A 13,068-nucleotide genomic window follows, 5' to 3' on the forward strand; every position below is an offset into this window, starting at 1 on the left:
GGTGTTTTGCCTAGGGGGCTAAACTTTAGCCCTGTCACATCGGATGTTTAGACACTAATTAGGAGTATTAAATATAGTCTAATTACAAAACTAATTACACAGATGGAGACTAATTCGTGAGACGAATCTATTAAACCTAATTAGTCCATGATTTGACAATGTGGTGCTACAGTAACCATTTGCTAATGATGGATTAATTAGGTTTAATAGATTCATCTCGCGAATTAGCCTAAGGATTCTGCAATTAGTTTTATAATTAACTCATATTTAGCCCTTCTAATTAACATCCGATGTGATAGGGCTAAACTTTAGCACGTGGTGTGCAAACAACACCTCAAACGCGGTAGCCTGCCTTGCCTCTGCTGAGCTGGCGCACCGCTCCAATCCCGCGTGGCCACGTCCACCAAACGCAAGCCCGGATCCGCGTGACGCCTACGCCAACCGATTCCGACCCGTCCACGTATCCTGCCCGTCCTCCAATCCACCGTCCGATTCGCCTACAAATTCCCCCGGCGCCGCGCGCAATCCTTCCGAAATTTCCGCTTCCCTACGACGCGCGCCTCTGACTCTGATCTGTCCCTCCCCTGTCCCCTCTCGTTTCGTCCCCTCCAAGCGAAAGACATGGCGGCGGCGGCAGTGGCGGTGGCGGCGCCCAAGAAGCGGGCAGCGGTCGACGGCCCCTGCCCCGCGGCGGCCGGCGGCAGCAGGAGCAGCAAGAAGCGCCCCAAGTACAACTTCGGATCCATCTACGACTACGAGAAGCTCGGTGTGCTCGGGAAGGGCACGTACGGCGTCGTGGTGCGGGCGCGCCACCGCCGCACGGGCGAGGTGGTGGCCGTCAAGTGGGTCCGCGCCACCCGCGGCGGCGGCGGGGACGCCCTCCGCGCGGCCTTCCGCGAGGCTGCCTGCCTGGCCGCCTGCCGCGGCGCCCCCTCGGTGCTGCAGATCCGCGACGTGGCCACCGACGCGGCCACCGGGGACCTCTTCCTCGTCACGGAGCTCGTCGAGGGCACCACGCTCCGCGACAGGCTCAACCTCGCTGGCCGCTTCCCGGAGCCCCGGGCGCGCGCGGCCATGCGACAGCTCCTGCGCGGCGCGGCGTCGGTGCACGCCACGGGCACGCTGCACCGCGACATCAAGCCGGAGAACGTGCTTGTCGGCCCCGGCGGCGCGCTCACGATCTGCGACTTCGGGATGGCCACGCCGGCGCGCCCGCCCTACCCGGAGGACCCGTGCGCCGTCGGCACGCTCTGGTACCTCGCGCCGGAGCAGCTCATGGGCAGCCGCTGGTACGGCACGGCCGTCGACGTCTGGGCGCTGGGGTGCGTCATGTTCGAGCTCCTCGCCGGCGAGCCCCTGTTCGTTGAAGTCGAGACAGATGATGACCTGCTCATGGATGTGTTGCACCTGGGGCACGAGATCGACTCGGATGGCGTGGCGGCGTTCAAGGGCCTGCCGCAGGACTTGTCGCAGGCTGCTGGTGAGGTCTTGTGTGGCTTGCTGTGCGTCGACAAGGACAAGAGGCTCACCGCGGAAGAAGCGCTCAAGCACCGGTGGTTCACAGAGGAAGCAGAGGATGCCTGACCAAGTGCAGACAGACAAAGAGCTCTATTAGGATTTAGGACCAAATTGACTTATTGTAATCACTTGCTCCATTATTTGTAGCTCCAATTGGCGATGAGTGTTCATTGTAATCTTATGCTTTCAGTAGGTAGATTATGTATAATAGGTAGCTGTAGTAGTCGGCTAGAAACAATCTACTGTTGCTTGTTAACATCTGATCAAAGTTAAGAAACCATGTTTAACAGGTTACTTTTGTTCAATAACATTTTCATTATAAGGTATGATGTGCTACTGTGTGAATGTGTGATGATCAGTAATAACTTGCGTGATGATTATGCCTTGGCTTCTTCACTTTCTGCAACTCTACAAGCAGGCAGTCAGAAAATTCAAAAAGAGTACCAGCTTCTATGTACTAGAAACAGAAGAACTTTGTCTGTTGGAGGCACAAGGCCATGGGGCAAAATCTTTCATAAGCTATAGCGTGATGATTGTGTCTTTGTTTCTACACTAGAAACAGAGGAATAGTATTAGTGAGTAGTCTAATTACCTCAGTTCTGGGATTAAGATTTGTAAATCTCTACGTTTGAAAGAACAATGGACATCATTACCGCGACCAATCTTGGCAATGCTTGATGGGTAGCAAGTAGCAACGTTCACCAGACTTGCCAGATTTAAATTGAATTTTGTCAGACTCCCTTCTTGAAATTCAATTCAGCTTGGAAATATGCAAAGTTCCAGTTCTTTCTTTGGTCCAGAAATAATGCAAAACTCATCCTAAATCTTGATTGTATTGGATTCTTGACATCATAAAGTATGTTGTTCAATCAGGGGTCATTCGTGTATCTGGCCATGTACGCTAGGAATGCTTGCTACAGTTCAGGATGTTGGTTTAAAACTCATCATGTATCCACACTAATATATTACTCCAAATCTTGGGCCGTTTCCTAGTGCATATAAGTGAGCAGAACAAAAGGCATGCCAGCTTAATTATCAAAAAAAAGGGCATGTCAGCTTTACACATCCAGTTCTAGAAGCTTTACATTGCCAGAATGTTGAATTGCAATTCCTTGTATAAGAATGCTTCATTTACGCACATACATACTTTAACCTACGGAGACCTAAATTTGGAATAAACAACAGCAACAAGATTACAGACGATAGTTTCCCCACAAAGTTATCTATGCATGTTCCAGGAATATATACATGGCATCAACTTCTCCTGACATTCTTCTTTCGATGACATCGATTGTGCCCATCTGTTCACACCAAAGAAAGGGGAATGTCAAATATGCTTGGCAAGACATCTTTCGGAAAAAAAAACATGCTTGGCAGCATGGTGCATTTCATTATGCCTTCCTATGCTTATTGCTCATGTACTAACAAGTTATATTCTATATGTAACGATATCTGCAATCATTGAAGCATCATGCTGCACATACATCCAAGAAGACTGCCAATTAACATATGCTTCCTGTTATGTGTGAGAAACTTCATAAAAGAAAAGGTAACAGGCATACTAACACCTCATGGTGGAAATACAGTATTAATACGCAGTATGCAGAACAAATGGTTTACATCTGAAGGAATGTCAAATATCTCCACGCTGTTTGGGGTAACCAACCTAAATTGCAAATTTTCCATACATTTTATGGTAAGGGCATAAATGGATCATTAGAACTTACCAGTTTCATCAGCAGATGCCTCAGCAAGCCTTGCTATCGCATCAACTAGAGAATGTTCTTGCTCCTGCAGACATTGACAGTTAGACACAGTGAAAACTTCCTGAAAAGATAATATGTACGCTAAGGAATTCAGGCTTACTTTCAGTGCTTTCTTTGCCTTCTCTACTTCCAGGTGATCAGGATTGCTAACGTTAAAAACTTTCTCGACCTGCATGAGCATATAAAATTTATTTTTTCTGAAAAAGGGCACAAGGTCTGCGGTTCTTACTAATCAGAAAAAATGGGCAAGTTCACTCAAACTAACCCGTTCTATGAGGCTCTCAGTGTGAAGTATATCAATGTCTCCGGAACCTCTCTTTCTAGCATTTTTTTGTGGAGGTGAAAAATCTTTTTTGGATACATTCTTTTGGAAACTTCTTCCTCTTCCATGACCTCGCATCAACCCACCACAGTTAGTTGACTTCCTAGCACCACTACTTGGAGCACCTTGGCTTTGTAGATACATCACAGGGTCTATCCCAGAGTCATTATCTAGCCATCTTATATCTTCAGGTCCCATCTTTTCTCAGAGGAAAAAGCAATAATCAAAACAATGCCAGGTAGAAGAGTTCGGTTGACATTAGTAATCAATAATGATTCTTCTGAATACAAGCATATTAAATTCCGAAAGCATGAACAAAGACATGACGAACATGAAAGTAGTAAAGGGACAGCTCAATGTGTTCTCCAATATGGAAAAGTTAACAATCTGCTTGTTTTCTGATATATGTGATTTGATCCAGAATTAAAAGTCTTTAGTAAATATATGTTATACGGCTATGCTTCTCATGTTATAAAAGCTTCCACGATGCAAAGTCAATTTGTCAATGAAATTGAGTACAATCACTAATAAGCATATAAAACTAGCAAACACTAAGACGAACCACTTTCCAAATACTGTTAACCATCTTCCTCTTCCATGTATACAATATTCCATATCAGCACAAACATCAAACATGACTGGTAGGATGTCAACAAAGTTACTGCTGGAATCTCAATCAAATGATACCGACAACAAGAATCTGACAGATTCTTGAAGTCACAGTTTGACCCACTCAGTAAAAATGAGCTGATGTGATGCGACAAAGCTTCAATCTAAATGTTTGCCCATAATTCTACCCCAAAAAAAGTGTTATTCGGAATGGAACAAAAACATATTAGTTGCAGTTCAAACTTCAACACCAACTATATCAATGACCAAAATTGATTATGTGATTATAATTGGTTACATCGTGGCACACACATTGTAACTCTCCAAATTAAACATACCGAATAAAAATCTGGTAGCTCTAAAATACAAGGTCACCACATCTATATAGTCGGATAAATATTCTACAATCTGGACCACATCACATAAGAGTAAGCTTATAGGAACTCATGTTCAGCTATTGGGCATGTGTACTTCTCCTAACAGATTAGTTCTATTGCATATATTTTCATCACACATGACCATGCGCCTTTACACAGTTTGTGCTGTCTTAGCTTCACATGAGATCCATTGTGGGTAACCGCTAACATCTAAAAAGATTTAAATTTTTTGTTAAAGTGGATATTACTAAACCAATTAATCTTAATGTAGAACTTACTCATCCCATTGGCACATTAGCGAAGTGAAAGGTTTCTCAGCACAATATGCAGATTTCGAAGGACCAAAATCCAAAAGAACTAGATTTCGTAAAAACATATAGGATGAATGTCCATGTTAAAAAAATGACTACATACCTTCTCAAGATCAACCCATTCCCAGGTCTCATTTGATGTATTGATATCATAAACCAGTGCATAAAGTCCCTGCAAAAAATCTCTAAGAAAGAGCTGGATGCTTTAATCCAAAAGTAAATGTAATCAATTGTTGAGAAAGAAACAAACCGTTTCTGGATTATAATCAGATATAACTACTTCATAGAAACTATTATCATCAGGCCAACGATTCATGACTTTACGGCCTATTAACGGGTTGACATTCTGTGCTTCAGAAAATTCAGCAGAAGGACCACCAGGAAAATATCGATTCATAAGTGGTCCTCTTGCACTAGGACCTTCTGAAGATGACGTGGGCTTCACTGCAGAGCCCCCAGATACCTTCTGGCACTGGAAGAATGTAAAATTAGTCAGAATAAAAAAAACAGAAGTTTTCTTTAGGGAACAAGTCATTGGGATTATCTTCTTACTGGTTTTGTCCTTTTGCCTTTAGTCCCAAGAGAAACTGCTTTTATAGCTGTTGAAGATGATGGTTGTGTTGGTGTAGCAAGTGAAGCAGTAATAGATTTAGATGTCTTTTGCCTCTTGCGAGCAGAGGTGGTATGATTAGACACAGAGTCATGACTAGGATTATTGGGCAATCTTTCCTCAATCCCTCCTGTTGTTCTCCGTTCCCTTAATTTTGTGGCAGAAATTGAGAATGCTAAAAAGAAGCAAAATTTGTACATTGCCGTTAATAAAATAAAAAAACCATTTATATTGTACCTTATGCTGTGAGTTAGATCATCATTGTTGATCATGTTTAATAGCTGCCGATGTGCTTCGTCAGATACCCTTAGCTCCTCCCTAAGTTCAGTTATGAGATCTTCCTTCTCCTGAAAAATGGTAAACTGATCTCAGGTCCACTCTGAGAAATAATATCTAAAATAATCACAAGAACCAAATGCATCGAAATAGTTTAACGGTCCCAACCCATGTAATGGAATCAGATCGTGCTTTAAATGCACGAAGAACCAAATAGTATGCTTGCTGCTCAAGCTGATGAATTTGTGCCTCCATATCTGTCGGTGCCCTCGCATGTGAGCTAGTAGTGACAATAGCTCTTCCATCGCCACAGACATGTCCACTGCCTCTCATATCCCTACTATTCGAGTATGGTGGTGGAGGATCATCGTCACCGTCAGTTCCTGCAACAAGAAAAAATTGAGGTTATAAAGCAACAACCAAGAGAAATTCAAACAATTAAAGCAGTCAGCAAGATCATAACCAGAAACCAAATGATAACATAACAAGGTAACAAGTATGCAACAAACCAAGCTCAAGGTGATGAACTTGTGCATCCATATCTATATGTGCCCTAGCATATGAACTGGCAGGGACAATAGCTCTTCCATCATCACTGACATGTCCATGGACTCTCATATCGCTACCATTCGGGGATGGCGGTGGAAGATCATCATCATTGTTAGTTCCTGCAACAAGAAAAAAGTTAAGGTTATAAGGCAACAACCAAGAGAAATTCCAATAATTTAAAGCAATCAGCAAGATCATAACCAGACACCAAACGATAACATAACAAGGTTATAACTATGTAACGAACCATGCTCAAGCTGATGAATTTGTGCTTCCATATCTGTTTGTACCCTAGCATGCGAACTGGCAGGGATAGTAGCTCTTCCTTCGCCACTGACACATCCACTGCCTCTTGTGTCCCTACTATTCAGGGATGGCGGTGGAAGATCATTGTCAGCGTCAGTTTCTGCAAGTAGCAAAAAAATTGAGGTTATAAACCAACAACCAAGAGAAAATTCCAGCAATTTAAAGCAATCAGCAAAATCATAACTTATAACAATGCAAAAAACCATGCTTACCGCTGGATGAATAAGCAGAACCATTAACTTGTGAACTTGGAACATTAGTGGGTTGCACACTAACAGCAGAAACAGTAGAATTTGGTGGGCCAAAATTTCTTCTCTCTAGCATCAGCAGATCCATTGGTGTTTGAATCATCCTGTGTCCTGCGGAAACATGCCCATGTATTTCAAGTTTAACTGTACAGTTAATAATTAATGTGCCAATCAGAAAGTTGATCTTTTTCACCATCTGTATTTGGCACAACCCAGAAGGAGTTTTCACAATTTAGAGCCATCAGTAATATCAGAAGCACACACCATCATTATAAAATGAGGTGGCACCTACACCACAAACGATTCTTACCTCTGGATGAATATACAGTATTATGAACTTGTGGATTTGCAACACTAGCCAACTCCACACCAAAAGTGGAACCAGATAAATTTGGTTTTGTGCTTTGGGACATCAGCATCTCCAATGGTGTCTGAATCATCTCGTGCCCTGTGTAAAGTGCATGGTTAATGCATAAAGCACCAATTAGTAATTTCCACAATTAGAGCAATCAGAAAGATCACAAAAGCAGACGCCATAAATTATAAAGCGAAGGTTCTACCTATGCAAAAACCATGCTTACCCTTTGATGAATACACAGTACCATGAACCTGCGAACTTGGAATGTTCGTTGGTTCCCCACCAACAGCAGAACCAGTAGAATTTGGTAGGGCAGCATTAAAGCTCTCGGACATCATCTGATCCGTAGGTGTTTGAATCATCCTGTGTCCTGTGGAAACATTCCCATGTATTTCTAGTAAGATGTACAGTTAATATTTAAACCTTCTGCATTTTGCACAACCTAGAATAAGTTCTCACAATTAAAAGCTATCACAAGCAGATACCATCATTATAAAATGAAGGTACCACCTACACAAGAAACCATACTTACCCCTGGATGAATATGCAGTACTATGAACTTGTGGATTTGCAACACTTGCGAACTCCACCCCATAAGTGGAACCAGATAAATTTGGTGGGCAAACATTTCTGCTTTGGGAAATCGGCATCTCCAATGGTGTCTGAATCATCTGATATCCTGTGCCAAGTGCATGTTTAATACGTAAAGGACCAATTAGAAATTTCCACAATTAAAGCAATCAGCATTCAGCAATATCACAAAAGAAGAATGAAGGTTCTACCTACACAACAAACCATGCTTACCACTGGATGAATACGCAGTACCATGAACGTGCGAAGTTAGAACACTTGTTGGATTCCCACCAGCAGCAAAACCAGTAGAATTTGGTAGGCCAACATTTCTGCTCTCAGACATCAGCAGATCAATTGGTGTTTGACCCATCCTGTTTCCTGTAGAAGCATGCCCATGTATTTCAAGTATGTGTATAGTTAATATTTCAGGTCAATCAGAAAGTTGTTATTTTTCACTTTCTGCATTTGGCACAGCTAGAAGAGGTTCTCACAATTCAGAGCCATCAGTAAGATCACAAGCACACATGACACACCATCATTATAAAATAAAGGTGCCTCCTACACAACAAACCATGCTTACAGCTTACCCCTGGATGAATATGAAGTACTATGAACTTGTGGGTTCGCAAGACTTGCCATCTCCATTGCATAAGTAGAACCTGACAAATTTGGTGGACAAACATTTCTGCTTCCGGACATCAGCATCTGCCATGGTGTCTGAATCATCTTGTGTCCTGTAAAACATGCATAATTAATACATAAAGCACCATTTAGAAATTTGTGCAATTCGATCAATTAGCATTCAGCAAGATTACAAAAGCAAAACGAAGGTCTCTGTCTACGCAACAAACCATGCTTACCTCTGGATGAATATGCAGTACCGTGAACTTGCGAACTTGGGATGTTTGTTGGTTCCCCACCAACAGAACCAGTATAATTTGTTAGGCCAACATTTCTGCTCTCAGACATCAGCAGATTTGATGGTGTTTGAATCATCCTATGTCCTGTGGAAATGTGCCCATGTATTTCAAGTATAAGTTATAGTTAATATTTAAGTGCCAATCAGAAAGTTGTTATTTTCACCTTCTGCATTTGGCAAAACCTAGAAGTTCTCTCAATTTAGAGCCATCAGTAAGATCACAAGCACACACCATCATTGCAAATGAAGGTGCCACCTACACAAGAACCATGCCCATGCTTACCGTTGGATGAATAAGTGGAACCAGACAAATTTGGTGGGCAAACATTTCTGCTTTGGGATACCAGCATCACCAACGGCGTTTGAATCATCTTGTGTCCTGTGGAAAGTGCATGGTTAACACATAAAGCACCAATTAGAAATTTCCACAATTAAAGCAATCAGCAAGATCACAAAAGCAGACGCCATAAATGCTAAAACAAAAGTTCTATCTACGCAACAAATTCATGCTTACCCTTGGATGAATACGCAGTACCTTGAACTTGCAAAGTTGGTGCATTTGTCAGATCCCCACCAAAAGAACCAGAGAAAATTGGGGGTTGAACATTTTTGCTTTGGGACATCAGCAGCTCCAATGACGTCTGAATCATTTTGCGTTCTGTGGAAACACAACCATGCATTTCACATGTAAGTGTGGGATTAATATTTAAGGCACCAATCAGATGGATGTTATTTTTCACCTTCTGGATGTTCCTGAACCCAGGAATGCATGCCGTTCAAATCTCCTATGTTCTTTGCTGTAGGAGCATTGTATCTATTATTCAATTCATATGGTTCTGAACTCCCTTGCTCCTGCAGTCTCATCACACGGGGCATGTACGGGTTACCCGTCACAATAGCTGCACTATGCGCTGCACAATCAGCATTATCCCTTTGGCATCTATCATCAACAAGTTTAGTACAACTTCCACGTGGTTATATATATTCATACAGTAATACTTCAATTCATACAGTAAGACATGCATAATAGAAGGATAATTTGTATTCATACAGTAAGACTTCAATTCTTTGCTGTAGGATGATGGATTGGGCTCACCTGCATCAGTATAACATGAACCATTGCTCTTTTGTCCATACAGTGAGTTCTCATAATTCACATGCTGGCCACTTCGCTTAGTAATATCCAAAAGAGGAACCCTGTCACACAGCCTTCCAAAGGCTGGCATCCTTAGAATGCTAGTGAAACGAAAGTCACTTATTCCTACAAGTACAAAAGACAAAAAAAGTTGCGCACGGTCAGCATTCTTTCGGCACAAACCTGCTTAAGCATAACCTGGCTACCTTTGAACCACTGATCCTCGAGAAACGATCAAAAGAGAAACTGAAGAGTATAAAGAACAAATTCCAGGTCACTAGAAAATTGTCGTTATATTGATGCATTCATCTGACTGTGAACTGTACACCAGTGGGAGTAGAGTTATTACTGTGTGTTTTTCTCACAGTAATCCCCAAGCAGTTCCCCAACTGAATTAGTCAGGCTACACTAATCCGCCCATTTATTCGCATAATCTCAAAAGTGGCATGAAAACTCACGGGTTCTGGAGTCCTGTAGTGGCGTAGCGGCGGAGGCGGCCGGAAATTGGCGAGACCGAGCGGATGATTTGGCGAAGCTGCTGGCGATCGGTTAGCTAGGGCACCGACGGCAGAGTCGGGTGCCGGGTGCCGGTGGTAACGGCGCGCGTGAGGTAAATGCCCAGGGGAGTCGTGGTGGAGGGGAGCGGCGCGCGCAAGGGGAAGATGGGAACGGCGAGGCGGCCGAACGGAGGAGGAGAGGTTGCCGTCGGCGACGGCGGCGAGTGTCTAGCGCCAAGACGAGCGCTGGGGCTTTCCTTGGAGGGAGAGGGGAGTGATCGAGTGAGTCGTACGAGGGAAGAAAGCGAATTTCTTTTTCGCTGCAATTAATACCACTAGTCCACAACTACTATCCAGCAGCTGAGTGATTGTGGGGCATGCCAGTTGCCAGTATGCCACGCCCATTTCAGATTCAAAATTCGAACTCAATTTTTCGCCCATCACAAAAAAAATAATGTTTTGAATCACGTGTATTTATACTTCGTTCTCACAAGCATTTTCTAAAAAAATATTTGTAACATTCCAACCGTGGACCGGTTAGGCCAACATGTAACAACTCTAGTCTTAATTAACCTTGCCTAAGCTTAAGTAGAAAGTTTAGAAGTTAATCTAGCACTAAAGAAGGATCAAAATGTCCTTAAAAGCTTAATTTGGAGGTAAATCATAAATTTAAAGTTTTATATAACAACTTCAATTTTTGCCCATATAAGAGTTGTAAAAATTGACAAAACAAACAACTTTTATTATTTAAACTTTTGCTAGTTTGAAGAGGAAGAGGTTCAAAAACTAGATTTAAATTCAGTAGCAATTCAACTCATACTCAAAATCGATTAGAGTAGTTTAGCTTCTGTTATTTTAAAATTCTAGATTTGGTATTAAGTTAGTGCTTTTACAAAAGTTGTAGAGTATACTTTGAAGAACAAGTTTGTCAATTAGAGCTTGAACTAATTCACCATAGATACTGTTCAAGCTCTAGGCTAAAGTCAGCACCAAATTCAAATTCAGCCCCTTAGCTCTGTCTAAAACAGTGAAAGTCTTCAACTTGGCATGATGATTTCTCCTAAATTTGAAACTGAACTCGAGCTAAACCTTTTATAAACGTTTGAATATACAACATGTACTAAAAATTCACCCATTTGACCTATGCCAAAATATCAACATAACCATTTCAAAACTGGATCCAAAGTCAGCTAAATGCCCAAAATCAGCCTCAAATCGAAAGAACTGCTAAGTCCGCAAAGCCGGCGTTCCTAAGAATTTTGGCATCAAATAACTTCCAAATTAGCACGAATTTGTACCTAATATCTTTCTAGGATTTGTAGAGTATAGTTTCAACTGCAAGTTTTATATTTGGAGTTAGCAAAGTTTGAATTGAAAATTTCACGCAAAAATGCCTCAAACCCAGCCCCCTTGCACTGCATGTGCGCCCGGATCGGGCAATCGTGCTCGGCGCGTCGCAGAGCACCACGTTGTGCCGCCACATCAGCATCCATGCCTTGCCCAACCGTCGGTGTTGAAAAGACCCGACGGAGCCCCGAGCTGCCCAGTAGCCGCGCTAGCACGAATACGCCCTCTGCACGCTATCTCCCCCACCAAGTTGCATGCCATCCCTTCGCCCCTTCCGCACGCCACCGGAAGCCACGCTGCCTCCGCTCACCGGAGCGCTCCACTTTGCCCAACCACGGCCTTGATGCGGCGAGACACACCCGCAGCTAGCCAACGAACGCACGAGGAAAAGGAGATCCTCTCCGCTTCCTATCTTGAGCGGCCAATGGCTGAGGATTTGCCCGCGTGCTCCGCATCACCGCCAGCCAACCATGGCCGCCGGCTAGTAAGACACCGCGCAATTGCTCCCCGCTACCCGCCGGCACGTCCTGCATGCGCATTAGCTTCACCACGCGCACGCACTCACGCCCCAGCCCTATATAAGGTGTTAATGAGCATCACCGGCGCTCCCTCCCCGCGCCCAAGCTCTGCCGCCACAACTGCCGCCGTGGAGAGCCTGCTTCCGCATTGCACTGCCGCCCGCTAGCGCCCCAAATCACCTCCACGCAACTCGCTGAAGCTTCTCGAGCTTTTGTTCGCCCCCTTCCGCTGACGAACTCGCCGGAACACTCAAGCCCACCGCCGGCAGGCCGCTCCGATCCTTATCCGCTGCCAACGCCTTAAGCGCAAAGATCCTCGGTAAGTCGTGTAGCACTCCCGTGCCCTTCCCGACCTCAGGTGCGCCGACGAGCCGCCGGCCGCCAGAGGACCTTTGTGTAACGATTGCAATCTTTATAAGGTCCTTCGTGCTAGTTTCCAGGGATTTATCTGTGATTGTTTGAAACGTCTAAGGGTCCCCGCGTAAAACTGCCTTGCTTTTCTGATTTAAATTTGGTTTAAATAGCCTGAACTTCGGAAATGCATAAGTAAATGTATAAAAGTGATAAAAATACAAAACCAACTTTGTTAGAATCCTTGAGTTGTGTAGTTTCAAAAAAAATACTTTTACATATTCCACTGTTGTTTTTATTTCTCTAGATTTTGTTTAGAGTTTATGCCTTTAAATGTTGGTAAATCACCTAAAGATGGTAAAATAGCAAAACCACCTTTGTTAGCTTTTTTACATTGAACTTGTGCTTATAAAAATAGTTGTGACCCTAGTTTAGATGATTTACACACTGTTTTAGATTTAAACTTGAAATCTAGTGT

The 13,068-nt window shown here is 43.4% G+C and overlaps 2 protein-coding genes across 6 annotated transcripts; one reads left to right on the forward strand and one right to left on the reverse strand.

Annotated features, from left to right (window-relative positions):
* Window positions 1-214: 214 nt before the first annotated feature.
* On the forward strand, window positions 215-1,844 carry LOC117845486 (putative cyclin-dependent kinase F-2). The gene has a single exon (XM_034726542.2). It carries the CDS (start codon window positions 622-624, stop codon window positions 1,582-1,584), a length of 963 nt encoding a protein of 320 aa, XP_034582433.1. The 5' UTR covers window positions 215-621; the 3' UTR covers window positions 1,585-1,844.
* A 677-nt stretch (window positions 1,845-2,521) lies between these two features.
* LOC117842252 (uncharacterized) lies at window positions 2,522-10,675 on the reverse strand. Of its 5 annotated transcripts, none has more exons than XM_072292157.1 (23): window positions 10,336-10,675; window positions 9,839-10,003; window positions 9,483-9,641; window positions 9,278-9,400; window positions 9,026-9,121; window positions 8,684-8,827; window positions 8,411-8,557; window positions 8,055-8,201; window positions 7,783-7,929; window positions 7,474-7,620; window positions 7,203-7,340; window positions 6,857-7,003; window positions 6,586-6,744; window positions 6,299-6,457; window positions 5,958-6,172; window positions 5,751-5,860; window positions 5,456-5,660; window positions 5,154-5,375; window positions 5,007-5,075; window positions 3,550-3,804; window positions 3,385-3,453; window positions 3,246-3,309; window positions 2,522-2,819 (listed from the first exon to the last, which is right to left on the reverse strand). In XM_072292157.1, exons 2-23 carry the CDS (start codon window positions 9,966-9,968, stop codon window positions 2,773-2,775), a joined length of 3,099 nt encoding a protein of 1,032 aa, XP_072148258.1. In that variant the 5' UTR covers window positions 9,969-10,003; window positions 10,336-10,675; the 3' UTR covers window positions 2,522-2,772. The 5 variants fall into 5 exon arrangements, with proteins under 5 accessions (XP_072148258.1, XP_034578519.1, XP_034578522.1 ...); XM_034722628.2 differs by having other exon boundaries at window positions 9,257-9,400; window positions 10,336-10,674; XM_034722631.1 differs by lacking the exon at window positions 10,336-10,675 and having other exon boundaries at window positions 9,257-9,400; window positions 9,483-9,682; window positions 9,839-9,966.
* Window positions 10,676-13,068: the final 2,393 nt, after the last annotated feature.

This window comes from Setaria viridis, chromosome 2 (assembly GCF_005286985.2).
Source record: "Setaria viridis chromosome 2, Setaria_viridis_v4.0, whole genome shotgun sequence".
Taxonomy (NCBI): domain Eukaryota; kingdom Viridiplantae; phylum Streptophyta; class Magnoliopsida; order Poales; family Poaceae; genus Setaria; species Setaria viridis.